Genomic DNA, 19,446 nt, shown 5'->3' with positions numbered 1-19,446 from the left:
CTTTTCCCCAGTTAATGTAGCTCTACAGGCAGCATGAAAACTCACCATGTCACGTTTCATGTATCAACGCCCCATCACTGTGCAGTCAGTGTATACATCACACATACTAACACACAAACACACTATAGAATGCTGAGTTAATACAAACAACTACATTCTTTGTACACATCTAGAATATCCTAATCCTAAATTGAAAAATACATGAATCATCATGATTCATGATCACAGTCATTTTCTAAACCAGTGTTTTGACAGGCACTACTTTAGCCTACTTACAGGATAAAAACACAAGCATTCACAGAAACTGTACAATAAAGACACTGACCACAGTGAAAAATCTACATGGACAATAAACAGTGGAATGGATTAATAACTCACTATCACTGCTTGTGTCCTGGTTAGAAAAGTACATGGAGTTCTCTCTGCAATCAACATGGAGTCTATAGGTCCTGGTTGGTTAAATATGCTCCTATTTGAGCTCTTCAATGGTGGAAGATTATGGAGCGATTTCAGTGCCAACAGAAATTGTATTTGAATTCCATTCTTTTGAATTTGTAACATAGAAATTGTATTTCATGATTTGAAACTGAATTGAATGAATATTGCGCATTCATTTTTAAATATATGAGACTGATGATCTTGAAATTATCATTTGTAAACTTGATACACAGACAATGAATGCAATATTTACCATATTGAAACTGAACACATAAATATTGAATTTGAATATTCAATTGGAATCAAATTTTAAAACTGAATGCAATATTCATTCAATTCAGTTTCAAATCATGAAATACAAAGTTCAATTTATGAATTCAATGTGATATACAGCCCCTGACGGTGCTCTGTACACACACGTACATACGCACGAACAAGTGCACGCACACGCAAGCGCTCACTTTAGATTAATGACCAAAACAGTGCTCCTCGAAGGCTGAAATAATAAATGTAGAAATGGGGTGTCTTGCTATGGGTAGCTATAGTGATGGACACTAATTGGGAGCCGTGACAAAACACTAAGTGTGCTTGCCGTGTGTGTGTGCACACAAGTCTCTGGTCCTAACGTGATCAGACATCTCAGCTCAGAGAACAGGGTGGATGAGGTCTAGAAGGGGAGTGAGGAGAGATGGAGGGATGGAGGAAGAGAGGAGTAGAGAGAGTGATACATACTGCTGTAGAGTGTATCTATCCAAGAGAGTCGGGGGAGGCCACGAGTGCTCAGGGGCTCCATCCTCCCAGCAACGATTCCTGTTAAAAAAACACTCCTTTCCCTTTCTGTTCTTCTCCTTCTTTTTCTTCTTCTTTTTCACAGGTGAAAGGCAGTCGTCATCTCAGGCAACAAAAGACACAATAATCACCTGGGGTCCAACAGGCGGACGGACGGAGAGAATGAATGAGTGTGTGTGTAGCAGCCCTCTGCTCTAGCGGTTGCTCTCAGACTGAGCTCCAACGACAGGCGGAGAGAAAACAACAGGCTAGAGACAGCCACAGCCAACCGTTGCTAGGGAAGAGGGAAAGCACTCCCTCTCTCTCGCTCTCTTTTGCTCGCTCGCTCACTCCCACCCCCTCTTTCGCTCGCTCGAGTGTGCACACACAGCTCCTCTCGCTCGCTCTTCCAAGCCACTCTCTCTCCTCTTGAGTTCTCTCCCTTTACATTTCTCTCTCTTGTTCTGGTATGAGCACATCAAAATCTGAAACTCCAGGTGATGTTTGTATGTATGGGACAGGGAGATGTCAAACAAAAATAGAACTCTCTTTCTCTCTCCAGAGGTTGCATTAGCCTAGTTTTCTTAAGGGCTGTACTGTAATATTCTCATTCAGCCTGTGTACTAATGGACTAGGAAGACTAACCTGTGTGTCCTAATGTGTTTCTGAGTGGCTCCACAAATACACCTCTCTCCTGGCTGGACAAGACAAGTGCTGTTGGCTGTACAGTACTGGCCAGCACTAAAGACACAGTACACACTACTACCACACCAGTTTGTGATTAGGGCCGGAACAATAAAAGAATCGTGATACTCATTAGTATCATGGCAAGGAAACAAAACACTGAGCGGATTTAACTTATTTAGGAAAACAGCCGTAATGTTGGAAACAAACATAATTATGTTGTCATCCGGAGTAACATGTATTTATTTTCCAAGCTATACCACACAATATGTTCCATACAGCAGGTTTTTAAAGGACCAAAGAGTTTGGTCTGCTTCATATTTTCATTTTTGCAGTGATTTTCTTTTCTCCCGATATTGGTATCATCACAACCCAATCTGTGATATGGAGCGATGCAGATGAATCATATGTTTTTCTCAGTTTCTGAGACTGATGGAGTTAGGGAGTGATGGGGGCAGAGAGGTTGTTGTGCTCGTGTCAGAGACAAAAGAGACTAGTTTGTGTGTGCGTGTGTGTGTGTGTGTGTGTGTGTGTGTGTGTGTGTGTGTGTGTGTGTGTGTGTGTGTGTGTGTGTGTGTGTGTGTGTGGTGCCTCCAGACAGACTCTGGGACGCTGCTGAAGAGGAGAGAGATCAGAGGAGAGAGAGCATGAAAGAGACAGATCAAAATAAAAGGAAGTCTACAACAGATGACAGTAAAGGGCCAGAGAGATGTGGGTGTAGAGAAGGGTAGTGCTGAAGAAATTGAAGAAGAGGTAGAGAGAGGGAGGGAGACAAGCATGTCTGGGGCAGATGGGCTCGGTCATCTTTTCTCTCCTCGGTTCTCGTGACAACGAGCCGGGTCCTCCTCGCTGTTTGGCCGACCCCCTTCGCACAAGAAACAGACAAGAAACACACACTTTCGGAATCACATGAAAAAGACACTCCTGTTAGCAGTCTGGGTTCACTGTCTCTCTCCTCCTGACCTCCCTCTCTCTCTCTCTCTCTCTCCGTTCTGTTCTTCACCCGGTAAACCTAGTGGACCAGTGAGCATAACTACATGGCCCTGCCCCTCAGACACTTCTGTAGTAGTAATAGTGGTGGTGGTAAATCTCTCAGAGACACAGACAGAGTTGAGTGGGATCAGCAGAGAGGGAACTGGGAATCACAACAGCAGTACACACACAACGCAAACTTGACATTAACTGAAATTCAGTTTACCACCAAAACGCACCACCCAATGTCCTTCAGCTTTGCCACGGATACAGACTGCCGTTGTCCAGGCTTGTAGCAGCAGATAAATCTGACAGCGTCAGAACTGGTATATTGGTATTCTACTAGGATCCCCATTAGCTGTTGCAAAAGCAGCAGCTACTCTTCCTGGGGTCCACACAAAACATAAAACATGACATAATACAGAACATTAATAGACAAGAATAGCTCAAGGACAGAACTACATAAATTTTTTTTAAAGGCACACGTAGCCTACATATCAATAAATACACAAAAACTATCTAGGTCAAATAGGGGAGAGGCGTTGTGCCGTGAGGTGTTGCTTTATCTGTTTTTTTAAACCCGGTTTGCTTTTTATTTGAGCAATATGAGATGGAACGGAGTTCCATGCAATAATGGCTCTATATAATACTGTACGCTTTCTAGAATTTGTTCTGGATTTGGGGACGGTGAAAAGTCCCCTGGTGGCATGTCTGGTGGGGTAAGTGTGTGTCAGAGCTGTGTGTAAGTTGACTACGCAAACAATTTGGGATTTTCAACACATTAATGTTTCTTATAAAAATAAGAAGTGATGCAGTCAGTCTCTCCTGAACTCTTAGCCAAGAGAGACTGGCATGCATAGTATTTATATCAGCCCTCTGATTACAATGAAGAGCAAGACGTGCCGCTCTGTTCTGGGCTAGCTGCAGCTTAACTAGGTCTTTCCTTGCAGCACTGGACCACACGACTGGACAAGAATCAAGATTAGACAAAACTAGAGCCTGCAGAACTTGCTTTTTTGGAGAGCAGAGCATCTCTTTATTACAAAACATTCAGGAATCACTGTTTACAAGCACCTCCCCTCCCTAGCAATAACAAACCGATTAAGTGTGTGTGTACAGAGATCTTAAAGTCATGCAAGCCCCTCTGAAGTGCTCCGTCTTCCCTCCAACCCCTCCTTTTCTTACTCACCCCCCTTTACTTTCAACCACCAAACAACCTCCTCTCTCCTTCAAGATTTGGGGAAGATAAGGGAAGTGCTCTCCTCCAACCTCCATCAACCCCTCCTTTCTTTCCTGCAACCCACATCTAACCCCCCCCAAAACATCTCCCCTTCTCTCTCTCTCCTTTAGGATGGGGGGGAACATGTGAGGCAGAACAACATCAATTAGAACACAGAGCCTTGTGGGAGGATCCCCTCCTAGAGACACAGTTGGCCTAGAGCGCTGCTCTTTGTCTCTCCACAATGTGCCACTGCCAGCTGGAATTGGCCAGTCTGTGGGGCCTCCACACACACACAAACAAACACACGTGCCCGCGCACATGCAGACACACACGCACACACCCAAACATAGGAGGTCTAATCTAGCCAGAGGTCACGTCTGAGGAGACTTCCTCTAAGACCCCCTCGCTGCCTCATTTGCACCGCTGGCTCTTTTGTGTGTGTGTGTGTGTGTGTGTGTGGGTGTGTGTGTGCGCGCGCGCCTGCATACATTGTATCTGATGTGTCGTTCAAACTAAAGTATATCATTGTATGTTTTTATAAATCGAACAGTAGATGGAGGCGAGAGAGGTAGGAAGATTCAAACTGACACACAAACAAATAAACAAGAGTTAGCAATGTGGGTTTAGACAAACAGAGAGACAAAGACAAAAAGCCATCAGAGAGAGAGAGAGAGAGAGAGAGAGAGAGAGAGAGAGAGAGAGAGAGAGAGAGAGAGAGAGAGAGAGAGAGAGAGAGAGAGAGAGAGAGAGAGAGAGAGAGAGAGAGAGAGAGAGAGAGAGAGAGAGAGAGAGAGAGAGAGAGAGAGAGAAACTCCAGAGGTAAGTGGCTCTTCATCAATGATGGATTCATGAGCAGCAGAGCTCTGATCATCATCCTTTGTCTTCAATCTGGGACAACGGGGTGGGCGGCGCTCTCTCACATTCTGTCACATCACAGTCACAGAACCAGGACGAAGTGTGTGTGCGTGTCTGGCACACTCCATCTAACAGGGCATTGGGAAGCGAGCCAACACCAACCTCCCCCACATGAACACTAAACACCCATCATCTGTGGGCAGGGCCAAACAAAGAGAACACATTCGCAGTGCCGCGTTTTAGCCTTCCCGTTGCGTCACAATTGGCAATCACGTTGTGGGGTAAAACAGGCCATAACCCAGTTTCTACAGTAATGTGACAGACAAACACAACAAAGTCAATGCTTGACTTCTAAAACTGCTGTGTGTGTGTTCTTCTATCCTTGTGGGGACCTAAAATCCCCACGTCTCCATGAGGACAAAGGCTATTTTAAGTTTAGGGGTTGGGCTTAAAATTATGGTTAGAATTAGGGTTAGGTTAAGGGTAAGGGGTTAGTGGTTAGGTTTAGGAGTTAGGTTTAGGGGTTAAGGTTAAGGTTAGGGTAAAGGAAAATAGGATTTTGAATGGAAATACATTTTAGCTTAAAACAAAACGTGTGTGTGTGTGCTTGTAAGTGAGCAGGGCTGAGCTGATGATCGTCTGCATCCCGTTGTTCCACCCAGTTCAGGTCTCTCTCCATTATCGGGTCATTCTGTGTGATGGCAGAGGGGACCAGATGGTAGGGGTAGACTGGACACCCCAACCCAGTCCGGTCCTAGCGGGTAACATGACCCCATCAATACCCTCTCTGGGGATCCAAGCTACCACATATGACCTCTCACCTCCTTACAGAAGCCTTGGAGCACCAGCCGCAGAAAATCTGATTGGCCCAGTCATAATCAACATCAATGTCTGTTAGTGGAATACATTACCATTGAAATTAATTCATTATTACACTACCTAATGGATGAGGGTAGAGGGAGATATTTCAGACAGTAGTCCCTTCATCGTAGATCCTAGGCAAACAATGGGCTAAGTGATGTGTACAGAGAGGAAATTAGCCTACTCTACTCCACTCCCAAACAGTGGAGCAGTGAACCTGGTTAACAAAGGAATGGCAATAATGGCAAGGCACCAAACCATACACAACACCACCCAAACAGACAAAGACAGACTGGTTAGCTGGCTGTCACAGGGGGTATGACCCCCATACACTACTCCCCTTCCTACATTATTCAATACAGGATATGTGGCTATGGCACTCACTAATCCTGCTTGTTATGGCAAACACAGCCTATCGGCATGGGAAGATGGTGGAGGGTGCATGTGCATGTGTGTGTACATAATTAGCAGGCAAGCCCACCAGCCAATCACCTGGTTGTGTTCTCCCCAGCTCTACTCTGCCCAGATACACCCTGAACCCCTCTACCCACTCATTTACCCCCTCCCCCTCACTCCTGTCACCCCACCAGCCCCGCCCTTGGCCTTGTCTCCCTATGGAAAGACAGGGAGGATAGAGGGAAGGAGGGAGAATGGAGGAGGGGGGCTGCAGGTGCTTCTCCTCCAGTCAACTTAGGTTATCCCCCCTGCCTCCCTTCCTCCTCAGTCTCTCTGGGGCAGTCAGTCTACACCAGTGGGATGTGGTGCCACACTGCCCTCCGCCCCCTCCATTCCCGGGGCTGATGTTCCCTCCGTTCCCCCACCGCACCACTGGCACTGGGGAGGGTTGTGTCTGTGTGTGATTGAGAGTTGTGCTGCCCCTTTAGTTCCATACACAAGAGGTAGACAGCTCTGTTTCCACATGACTAGCTCCATCACCAGGACGGATGGAGAGACAGACAGAGAGACAGAGAGAGAGGCAAAAAGCCACTCCATTAATGGGGCACTGATGCACAGCTGCTCTTGAATGAATAGTGTGTGTGTGTCGTGTTGTGTTCTGATGTGATAGTGATGGCACTTCAGTCAACTCATTCCAGATTACAATAATGACAACTTATCTTTCGAAAAATAATATTTTCAATTCAAAACCAGAAGATAAAAGCAAACTCATCCATAAAAGCCATTAGAATCCTTCTGATTAGAGCCCAACCGATTTATCGGTTGACAGATGTTGTCGGCCGATATTAGCCTTTTACGGCTGTATTTGTGTTGGCGTTTAATCTACCGAAAAGGACCAATATAAAATACGGCGAAAACACTCGGGACCACTAACCCCTTACACTTTTTGCATTTCATTATTTGTCTTTACATAGCTATAAGCCTATCTTGCCTTGGCGCTACAGCAAGACTGGACACGATCCCAAAACGCAACTACACCAGTCGGAGAGGAGAGTGAACTACTGTGAACTAACTGTTACTGCTTCTACTGTGAGTGCTGAGTTGATAGAAGCTTGCCAGCTCAATAAAGTGACAAAAATGCACACTGGCCATTACTGTTAAGTGAAGTGTCACGGTAGGGTGTTGGGTGTGGTGACAAATGGATGCTATGCCCACATGTAAAGGGTGATGTAGGACCCAGCAAGCCAGCCTATTCCCTATAATGTAAACTCCAACAGAAATAACTTCAAATGTATAACTTAAAATGAAAACAAATCGACTACTGGTTTCAATAAAATGTTCTGCCAACTTTCAAGCAAATACTTTATGAATGCATTATTAAAAATCAATTTGCAGGCTTGCTAGCCAACTAGCCTGCTAACATTTGCCCTACCAGCCTGCTAAATGTTACATTAGCACTACATGAGTAAGCCAGTTGCAATCAACAGCTAGCTTACAGCTACATTAAAGTAAACCAAAGTTATGAAATACATAACGCCATCAAACCAGTTATTAAAGAACGTTAGCTATATGTAGTTATCTTAGCCAGCAAGGTAGCCAGCTAGCTAACGTTAGCTAATTGGCCAACTAGCTATTACCCTAGCCAGCCTAGTCAACCATCACGGTATGGTCGGCAAGCTAGAGCCCAACTACTGGAGACCTGCTAGAACACAAGGGTGTTTTCACACTTGGTCCCTTTCAGCCAATTCTTGTATCAATCCAAAAGGAACTCAGACCCCTTTAAAGTGTCCCCGAATCGAACCGAACTGAGACCATCTTGAAAGGTGGTCTGAGTTCGGTTTGCTTGAATTCCGTGGTCTGGTTCTCTTTTTGACGGCAATGTGAACGCAAAGCTCCCCAGGTTCACTTGTCATTATCCCCGAACCACACACTAGACTACTGCAACACCGTTTCCCCTGCCATAAACCCCCACATTGGTGCCACAAAAGAGAGAAGATGATGATGTGCAGGTTCGCAGGAAGAAATGTGTGCTGTTTTTGGATATTGATTAGCGATTGTCAAGGACGCACAGAAATTCCAAAATGTGTGGAGTTTTTTGTTCAGATTATTTGTTTGCAATATGGGATCTATTGGCTAAGAAAGCTTCATAAACTGTTTATTAATTGTGGGATTTGAATAGTGTGAGAAGACAACCTATTTGGTGAGAATCACAACATAGAGTACAAAATCTATTCTAGCTCATAAAGGGGTAGTAGCCTACCTTCAGCATTATTTATTCTGCAGTTATTCTATTGCTATTTATTTTGTTGGCAATAAAATGTACATGTTAAAAGTATCTTCTGATTACAATTATTATGTCTCGTATTTTAATTAAATACAATCTATTAGATTCCAAAATGTAAGTAGGTATATCTAATGTCCGATAATACATTCTGATTGAATGGCTTGTCCTGCACATTGTAAAAACCAAGAGTGCATGTTGGAAAAATATCTTGGTTCCTTTCTGAATATAGAAATGTGAATGCAGAGGACTCAGTCCACAAAATAGGTGAAGTGAACTGGCAAAATAGTTGAATCTTCATTCAAAGGCAAGGGCAGTGTGAATACAAAGATAACTAAGTTCTTCAGCTATTTTTTTTTACCCCCCGTTCACTTTAAAGAGGACTATACAGTGCCTTGCAAAAGTATTCATCCCCCTTGGTGTTTTTCCTTTATTGTTGCATTACAACCTGTAATTTAAATGGATTTTTATTTGGATTTCATGTAATGGACATACACAAAATAGTCCAAATTGGTGAAGTGAAATTTAAAAAATAACTTGTTTCAAAAAATTCTAACAAATAAATAACGGAAAAGTGGTGCGTGCATATGTATTCACCCCCTTTGCTATGAAGGCCCTAAATAAGATCTGGTGCAACCAATTACCTTCAGAAGTCACATAATTAGTGAAATGAAGTCCACCTGTGTGCAATCTAAGTGTCACATGATCTCAGTATATATACACCTGTTCTGAAAGGCCCCAGAGTCTGCAACACCACTAAGCAAGGGGCACCACCAAGCAAGCGGTACCATGAAGACCAAGGAGCTCTCCAAACAGGTCAGGGACAAAGTCGTGGAGAAGTACAGATCAGGGTTGGGTTATAAAAAAATATCTGAAACTTTTAACATCCCACGGAGCACCATTAAATCCATTATAAAAAAATTGAAAGAATATGGCACCACAACAAACCATCCAAGAGAGGGCCGCCCCCCAAAACTCACAGACCAGGCAAGGAGGGCATTAATCAGAGAGGCAACAAAAATACCAAAGATAACCCTGAAGGAGCTGCAAAGCTCCACAGCGGAGATTGGAGTATCTGTCCATAGGACCACTTTAAGCCATACACTCCACACAGCTGGGCTTTACGGAAGAGTGGCCAGAAAAAAGCCATTGCTTAAAGAAGAAAATAAGCAAACACGTTTGGTGTTCGCCAAAAGCCATGTGGGAGACTCCCCAAACATATGGAAGAAGGTACTCTGGTCAGATGAGACTAAAATTGAGCTTTTTGGCCATCAAGGAAAATGTCTGGCGCAAACCCAAAACCTCTCATCACCCCGAGAACACCATCCGATGTTTTTCCATCGGCAGGGACTGGGAAACTGGTCATAATTGAAGGAATGATGGATGGCGCTAAATACAGGGAAATTCTTGAGGGAAACCTGTTTCAGTCTTCCAGAGATTTGAGACTGGGACGGAGGTTCACCTTCCAGTAGGACAATGGCCCTAAGCATACTGCTAAAGTAACACTTGAGTGGTTTAAGGGGAAACATTTAAATGTCTTGGAATGGCCTAGTCAAAGCCCAGACCTCAATCCAATTGAGAATTTGTGGTATGACTTAAAGATTGCTGTACACCAGCGGAACCCATCCAACTTGAAGGAGCTGGAGCCCAGTGGCTAGATGTGCCAAGCTTAACGAGACATACCCCAAGAGACTTGCAGCTGTAATTGCTGCAAAAGGTGGCTCTACTAAGTATTGACTTTGGGGGGGGGGGGATAGTTATGCACCCTCAAGTTCTGTTTATTTGTCTTATTTCTTGTTTGTTTCACAAGAAAAAATATTTTCCATCTTCAAACTGATAGGCATGTTGTGTAAATCAAATGATACAAACCCCCCCAAAATCCATATTAATTCTACAGAGGGTGGTCCTCTGTAGCTCAATTGGTAGAGCATGGCGCTTGCAAACGCCAGGGTAGTGGGTTCGATCCCCGGGACCACCCATATGTAAAAATGTATGCACACATGACTGTAAGTCGCTTTGGAAAAAAGCGTCTGCTAAATGGCATATTATTATTAGGTTGTAAGGCAACAAAATAGGAAAAATGCCAAGGGGGGTGAATACTTTCACAAGCCACTGTATACACTACCAGTCAAAGGTTTGGACACACCTACTCATTCAAGGGTTTTTCTTTATTTTTACTATTTTCTACATTGCAGAATAATAGTGAAGACATCAAAACTATGAAATAACACATATGAAATCATGTAGTAACCAAGAAAGTGTTAAACAAATCAAAATATAGTTTATATTTTTCAAAGTAGTCACCCTTTGCCTTGATGACAGCTTTGCACACTCTTGGCATTCTCTCAACCAGCTTCATGAGGTAGTTACCTGGAATGCTTTTCCAACAGTCTTGAAGGAGTTCCCACATATGCTAAGCACTTGTTGGCTGCTTTTCCTTCACTCTGTGGTCCAACTCATCCCAAACCATCTCAATTGGGTTGAGGTCGGGTGATTGTGGAGGCCAGGTCATCTGATGCAGCACTCCATCACTCTCCTTCTTGGTCAAATAGCCCTTACACAGCCTGGAGGTGTGTTTTGGGTTATTGGCCTATTGAAAAACAAATGATAGTCCGACTAAGCGCAAACCAGATGGGATGGCGTATCGCTGCAGAATGCTGTGGTAGCCATGCTGGTTAGGTGTGCCTTGAATTCTAAATAAATCCCAGACAGTGTCACCAGCAAAGCACCCCCACACCATCACACCTCCTCCTCCATGCTTCACGGTGGGAACCACACATGCGGAGAGGAGATCATCCGTTCACCTACTCTGCGTCTCACAAAGACACGGCGGTTAGAAACAAAAATCTCATCAGTGTTTCTTGGCCCAAACAAGTCTCTTCTTCTTACTGGTGTCCTTTAGCAGTGGTTTCTTTGCAGCAATTCGACCATGAAGGCCTGATTTACGCAGTCTCCTTTGAATAGTTGATGTTGAGATGTGTCTGTTACTTGAACTCGGTGAAGCATTTATTTGGGCTGCAATCTGAAGTGCAGTTAATTGCAGATTTCTGAGGCGCAGTTAACTCTAATGAACTTATCCTCTGCAGCAGAGGTAACTTTGGGTCTTCCTTTCCTGTGGCGGTCCTCATGAGAGCCAGTTTCATCATAGCGCTTGATGTTTTTTGCGACTGCACTTGAAGAAACTTTCAAAGTTCTTGACATTTTCCGGATTGACTGACCTTCATGTCTTAAAGTAATGATGGACTGTCATTTCTCTTTGCTTATTTGAGCTGTTCTTGCCATAATATGGACTTGGTCTTTTACCAAATAGGGCTATCTTCTGTATGCCCCCCTTCCTTGTCACAACACAACTGATTGGCTCAAACGCATTAAGAAGGAAAGAAATTCCACAAATTAACTTTTAAGAAGGCACACCTGTTAATTGAAATGCATTCCAGGTGACTACCTCATGAAGCTGGTTGAGAGAATGCCAAGAGTGTGCAAAGCTGTCAAGGCAAAGGGTGGCTATTTGAAGAATCTCAAATATAAAATATATTTTGATTTGTTTAACACTTTTTTGGTTACAACATGATTCCATATGTGTTATTTCATAGTTTTGATGTCTTCACTATTATTCTACAATGTAGAAAATAGTAAAAAATAAAGAAAAACCCTGGAATGAGTAGGTGTGTCCAAACTTTTGACTGGTACTGTATGTGAAAACACCCTAAAAACATAACCACAGATCAAAGCAAAGAGAGAGTAGAGACTTACAGATTGATGGCTGGGGCCCATCTGATGGTAACTACAAAATTAGAGCAAGCAGGTAGAACTTTATCTTTCGTTTTGAGCCCACGGCAAGAAGGCACCAGAGCCTGACGTGGTAAAGGGTTCAAACTAGATGGCACAGCCACAAAGTCAGTGAAGAGCATGCTGCATGGCCGCATGTGCTCCTTGTTTACGTCACACTTCATGTGATTGTTGGATTGTATCTCACCACCTCCAACACTTGGTCTGGAATGTAATTACATGCTAGCATGGCTAGTGGCTAACGTTAGCCAGCTTGAGCTAGCATACGAACTCAGTAGCACAGAGTAGATCCTCCATATGATGTTGAGAAATAGTGCATTGCAGGTAATTTAGAAGATATCCGGAAATAAGATAATAAATATGTAATAACCCCAAAACATAACTATGTTTGTACTTATAGATAACCAGATCGTGACTACAACTAAGTTACAAAGTCTTTGACCACACTGTGTTGTTACATTGGTGAGTAAAAACTCTTGCTTCCTACCCTTTAAATTCCAACTTTAATGGGGTAAGGACGTCCCAAGGATCCGTGATAGCAAGGACCGTTCACTGAGGCAACGCTTGGGGCGTGAGCAGCGCTGTGCCAGCGGCGAATTTAGTGATTGATGTTTTTCCTTTTAAGTGACAACTACCAGAATTCAGTGGCTACAGCACTACAATCGATGGAAATATAGCTAAATACCAATACATTGAAAATGTTTCCTATGTTTGTTTATTTATACTTCATTTTCACGATATGTATCCTTTGAACATCAGATCGGCAGTTCCTCCCCCAATTCCGGCTTCAACTTCGACCCCTGGGCTCTCGCTGTAAATCCGACCCAATTTTCAGGCTACTCAAGTGGAAACGCCGGCATTACAGAGGCAAGAGGGGGGGGGGGGATCCTGGTGAGATTAAGGCAAAGGGAATACCGGCCACCTCTTCCCTCCATTCTACTGGCCAATGTACAGTCACACGATAAGATGGATGAGCTCCAATCGTGGATTTACTACCACCGGGACTCTCAAAACTGCAATATTCTTTGCTTTCTGAAACATGGCTATCCAACTCGATGGATTCTATATTCACCGGGCAGACAGGACAGTGAAGTAGGGGAAATCGAGGGGGGTGGGGGGTGGGGGGGGTTGCCTCTACATCAACACAAACTGGTGTGCTAACCCATTTTTCACCCGTCTTGGAATACCCGATGGTCAAATGCCAACCCTTCTACCTCCCGCGGGAGTTTTAAGCTGTTATCGTGATGTAGAAAAATCTGCTCGTGGTCGAGAAAACTGTTAAGCATTCACCCAGGGTTTATTCAGCAGGGGAGACCTTTTCTGGACGCAGCCAGCATTGTACTCTCTTAGACATAAATACATTTTAGCATATAAGCAAGGAACATCTGGTTCAGATCAGCACTCTCCTCTCTACTGAGATTTGTACAACAATTTTAAAGATTGCTGAGTTAGTTCATATAAGGAAATCAGTCAATTGAAATAAATTCATTAGGCCCTAATCTACAGATTTCACATGCCTGGGCAGGGGCGCAGCCATGGGTGGGCCTGGGAGCGCATAGGCCCACCCACTTGGGAGCCAGGCCGACCCAATGGGGAGCCATGCCCAGCCAATCAGAATGAATTTTTCCACACAAAAGGGCTTTATTACAGACAGAAATATTTCTGGGATATTTTATTTCAGCTCATGAAACCAGCACTTTACATGGTGCGTTTATACTTTTGTTCAGTGTACTACACATTACAAAAAGGAGTCATTAGATGGCTAATGTTTCTGACTGCATGTCTCTGGCCTTTTCTCAATTATATTTGCTCAACTCCAGCATCCTTTCTCCTCCACCCTCTCTCGCCTTCAAGTTCCAAGGTAATCGAGGAGAAGGAACGTGGAAGAAAATGTGATTGTATGAAATAATATGCCATTTAGCAGACACTTTTATCCAATGCCACTTACAGTCATGCGTGCATACATTTTTGTGTATGGGTGGTCCCGGGGATCGAACCCACTACCTTGGCGTTACAAGCGCCGTGCTCTACCAGCTGAGCTACAGAGGAGCACAATGAAATGAGACTCTCCTCTCACTCGTGTGTCATCAGGCAAATGACGGGTGGAATCCCAAAATAAATGTGTAAAGTCATAACAAATGTAGCTAGTTGTGCAAGACATTTTCTACATAAAAGGATGAATAGCATATTGTTTAAATGTTTGCATATCGTTTAAATGTCCTTCGAGAAAACAACTGCTTCAAAGGGGGTTTGGCAGATATCAAAACTCTTTCACGAAGGACTCTAGTAGGATACACATTACTTTCCCTCGATGAAAGGTGTCTATCGAGGAGGGGAGGACACTCTTCCATTCGCCTACTAACAAATTGACACTCTCCTCGACCACTTATCAGTTTCCGGGTCACGGAGGAGAGAGGACAGTCATTTGCCAAAATGACAAAAGGCATCTGTGTTGTGTTTGTTTAGGGGGGATTGGGTGGAGAGAGGGGAATGAGTGTGCATTATTTAAAGAGAATGTTAGGGTGTAGTCTGGTGCTAGTAATAGCAGACCAGGTTGATTGCTGGTAGTGATTGATGGAAGAGGACGCGCGTTGCCCCTAGATACCGATCTAAAGGACAGTTTGGTGTTTTCATCCCTAACAGAGAGAAGAGAGAGACAGACCATCTACTGATAACCTATGATATCACCAGCACACATCTGCCTTAACACAGCAGCACCACCACAAGCTATTGAAGAATGAGAGGAAGCTCAGAGAGCTCCACATGTTTGTCTGTCTCTATGTCTGTGTGAATCTGTGTTCATTCCGTGCCAGCTGCAATCACTTTGATCTATTGAGGTCAAATGTAGCATCCCCTGAATTGTGCTGTGATTGGGCAGACAGTGGAAATCCAAACACACACACACACGCCCGCCCGCTGACATGTCTCATGTGATATTCATGCTGTTTTTTTATCATTAGTGTTTGTTTTCATGCATAAAGCTGTGTTTGACCTATTTCTGCTCTCACACACAGGGAGTCCCACACTGAGAGCAGAGCATCATTTAAAACTGCCTTCAGATTCCTGGGTCACCCTACTAACACATCAGTGTTTTAACTGGGTTAACCTTTTATCAACACTTTCACATAACACTAGTCGGCACTGGGGCTGGGGTTTAGGATTTACTGAATTATTGGGCTTTCCCAGAAAATTATCATAATCCATTGGATAATTTGTCAAGTTTCACTTAATTTTTAGCTAGTCAGTATAATTTTTTTTTAAAGACCATTTTATAAAAATGGTATACAGTTGAAGTCGGAAGTTTACATACACTTAGGTTGGACTCATTAAAACAAGTTTTTCAACCACTCCACAAATTTCTTGTTAACAAACTATAGTTTTTGGCAAGTCGGTTAGGACATCTACTTTGTGCATGACAAGTAATTTTTTTTTTACAGACAGATTATTTCACTTATAATTCACTGTTTCACAATTCCAATGGGTCAGAAGTTTACATACACTAGGTTGACTGTGCCTTTAAACAGCTTGGGAAATTCCAGAAAATTATGTCATGGCTTCAGAAGCTTCTGATAGGCTAATTGACATCATTTGAGTCAATTGGAGGTGTACCTGTGGATGTATTTCAAGGCCTACCTTCAAACTCAGTGCCTCTTTGCTTGACATCATGGGAAAATCAAAAGAAATCAGCCAAGACCTCAGAAAAAAATTTGTAGACCTCCACAAGTCTGGTTCATCCTTGGGAGCAATTTCCAAATGCCTGAAGGTACCACGTTCATCTGTACAAACAATAGTACACAAGTATAAACACCATGGGACCACGCAGCCTTCATACCGCTCAGGAAGGAGACGCGTTCTGTCTCCTAGAGATGAACGTACTTTGGTGCGAAAAGTGCAAATCAATCCCAGAACAACAGCAAAGGACCTTGTGAAGATGCTGGAGGAAACAGGTACAAAAGTATCTATATCCACAATAAAACGAGTCCTATATCGACATAACCTGAAAGGCCGCTCAGCAAGGAAGAAGCCACTGCTCCAAAAAGCCAGACTACAGTTTGCAACTGCACATGGGGACAAAGATCGTACTTTTTGGAGGAATGCCCTCTGGTCTGATGAAACAAAAATAGAACTATTTGGCCATAATGACCATCGTTATGTTTGGAGGAAAAAGGGGGTACCTTGCAAGCCGAAGAACACCATCCCAACCGTGAAGCACGGGGTGGCAGCATCATGCTGTGGTGGTGCAGCATCATGCTGTGGTGGTGCTTTGCTGCAGGAGGGACTGGTGCACTTCACAAAATAGATGGCATCATGAGGAAGGAAAATGATGTGGATTATTGAAGCAACATCTCAAGACGTCAGTCAGGAAGTTAAAGCTTGGTCGCAAATGGGTCTTCCAAATGGACAATGACCCCAAGCATACTTCCAAAGTTGTGGCAAAATGGCTTAAGGACAACAAAGTCAAGGTATTGGAGTGGCCATCACAAAGCCCTGACCTCAATCCTATAGAAAATGTGTGGGCAGAACTGAAAAAGCGTGTGCGAGCAAGGAGGCCTACAAACCTGACTCAGTTACACCAGCTCTGTCAGGAGGAATGGGCAAAAATTCACCCAACTTATTGTGGGAAGCTTGTGGAAGGCTACCCGAAACGTTTGACACAAGTTAAACAATTTAAAGGCAATGCTACCAAACACTAATAGAGTGTATGTAAACTTCTGACCCACTGGGAATGTGATGAAATAAATAAAAGCTGAAATAAATCACTCTATTATTATTCTGACATTTTACATTCCTAAATTAAAGTGGTGATCCTAACTGACCTAAGACAGGGAATTTTTACTAGGATTAAATGTCAGGAATTGTGAAAAACTGAGTTTAAATGTATTTGGCTAAGGTGTATGTAAACTTCAGACTTCAACTGTACATGTAATTGCGTGATATGATTGCATTTTGCAACCCCGCTCCCTCCGTCGTCCCAAGATGAATGGTTTTGACCACAAAAGTTTTGCTTCACTACACGCTCCACTGCTTGATTGGTGCAGCTAGAAACCACAAGTGTCTATCCTATAATGAAAAGGCACCCACGAAAGAAAATTTAAGGAAATTGTTTATCTATTTTGATGTGCTGTTATTTCATTTGTATTGGTGTTTCGTGTCCGATGAGCTCAGGGTGTTGATATAATTTGCAGCGTGCATCATGAGCAAAGTCATTGCAGCAACTTCCCCTGTGAGAACCATGACCACTGGCTGACTTAGCTTTGCTGTACCGCAGCCGAATACCCTGTCAGCATCGTGTCCATTACAATGCAGAAAAATATGTCTCTAGCCCAAATCTTTCAATAGTTATCTATATTACCGGAGCTTCATCTTATTCTTTCTAACTTTTTCTATGGCGGATTCGCGACTGCAATTTATGGAAGATGCCAAAACTTGAGATAACAATAGATAGCGAAGTCAAAGATACTGGTTTCCTCTATCCATCTGCTGCAAAATTTTCCCTAAACGCTAATGACAAATCCAGCTCCAGAACCAGCCATAGCCTAGCCAGCTGGCTAATCTTTTGAATATGTGTAGTTAAAGGTGCTACACATAGGATTCTTTTTATTTTTTTTGCTTTGTAATTTCTGAAAATGTCTATAATATATCTGCAGTAATAGTGGAATGATAGTGTTTCACAGTATTACTTACCCGCAGTGCTTAATTTGAGCTGGATCAAGATCCAGCACCTCTCCCTTTTGGACTGTTTCTTTCCGGAACCTATTTGGCCGGATCCGGTACCTCTTGTGGCATGAAAAATCATTTTCACTTTTTGCAATCAAAGTTCATTCGAGTTGCCTCCTCGTTAATTCTCAAATACAATCGCGGGAAAACACAGGTGGGAAAGCAAATTGCTCCTGCTGAAAAGAGAAGACTAATCTGTCTGCTGTAGGTTACCAAAATATTTGATCAACTTCTAAATATTGTTTTACAAATTAAAACAAGAGAGATATAGGCTTTTGCCACGACCACATCAGCCATCACTGGCGAGTGAGCTGCGCATGATTGTGTGAGTCAGTGAAACTGGAAAACATAATTTCCTTCTCATATTGTAGCCTAGGCTATTGATGGATTCAAGACAAGGTCATTTTAATTAATCTCAGATTCTCAGTTTTTCAGTGTCAAAGTCACCTGTCATTTTAATCACTTGTGCAGTAATAAAAAAAGATTCTGCCTAAGTCTCCTGTCGTGTAAAATTAGGCAGAATTGCATACAATGAGTTTATAAAAAGGCATACATTTTTTGCTCATGCGTTCCGGTACCTCCGAGCTCCCCGGGTCACCCCCTCTTACGCTCACTTTTTGTTCTGGCACCTCCCGATTTACAAATTAAGCACTGCTTACCCGCCAGTGTTTTGATTGTCTGTGATATTCGCCTATTTGATTTGATTTATTGATTACTCCGGCCAGATCGGCATCTGTCAAAATGGGAAAGCTGTTTTGACTTTGTGGCTGTGTTATCTAGTGGAAATCGGGTCAAGTGGCCAATATAGAAAGAGCTCTTTAATTTCCCGGTTGCTAAAATTCTACACTGTTTGCTCAATTTCAGTTTATGTGAGAAAACAATCACTGAATAGTGTAGGGAATCATTGTACCATCTAAATCGTTGAGAAATATATTTTCAATAACAACAAAATTATTTTTCAGCTGTTTGAAGCTGGTAGACCAAAACCGAAAGTAAAACGCTCAAAGCGCGAGTCTCAGCCATGCTACGGGAAATGGGATGTGGGGGGAGATTTGTTTTGAATGCAGCCTAGTGCTGTTGCAATTCAACTAACTTCTACATAGGGGAGAAATTCTATGTGTAGAACCTTTAAAAAAAAAAAACAGCAACAACAGATAACGTAAGGTTAACATGCTAGCTACACTGACAGCTGTCTGTGCCCTATTTGTTGTTGTTTCTCCACTCCACGTGGAATTCCCTGCAACGCTCCCAGCCCCCCAATTCGTGAAAATGCATTAGGAGCCTAAGTCATTCTTCGGAGGTGGAACCTAAATAAGCATTTCCGCTCTAGGATAGGAACTACGTCGAAATGGGGCAGCAACTTCCTCTGGAGGGCACCTATAAAAATGTGAAAGTCCCATTTACTTTCAATGATATATATTTTTTACATTATTGAAAGGGGATTTCAAAACATCTTCAATTG

At 43.1% G+C, this 19,446-nt stretch overlaps 1 protein-coding gene across 3 annotated transcripts in view; it reads right to left on the bottom strand.

The window, feature by feature from the left end:
* LOC121573554 (active breakpoint cluster region-related protein-like) overlaps positions 1–19,446 on the bottom strand; it is a 233,031-nt gene that overhangs the window by 180,045 nt on the left and 33,540 nt on the right. Inside the window, exon 1 of one of the 3 annotated variants that reach the window (XM_045222619.1) lies at positions 1,171–1,507. The exons of the other annotated variants lie outside the window; for them this stretch is intronic. Within the exon in view, the coding sequence (XP_045078554.1) occupies positions 1,171–1,231 (61 nt within the window). The 5' untranslated portion in view covers positions 1,232–1,507. Of the gene's footprint in view, positions 1–1,170; positions 1,508–19,446 lie in introns of those variants that run through there. 3 annotated transcript variants of the gene reach the window in all.

This window comes from Coregonus clupeaformis, chromosome 9 (genome assembly GCF_020615455.1).
Source record: "Coregonus clupeaformis isolate EN_2021a chromosome 9, ASM2061545v1, whole genome shotgun sequence".
Classification (NCBI taxonomy): Eukaryota; Metazoa; Chordata; class Actinopteri; order Salmoniformes; family Salmonidae; genus Coregonus; species Coregonus clupeaformis.
The sequence above is the reverse complement of the archived record's forward strand: the minus strand, read 5'-3'. Positions and strand labels throughout refer to the sequence as shown.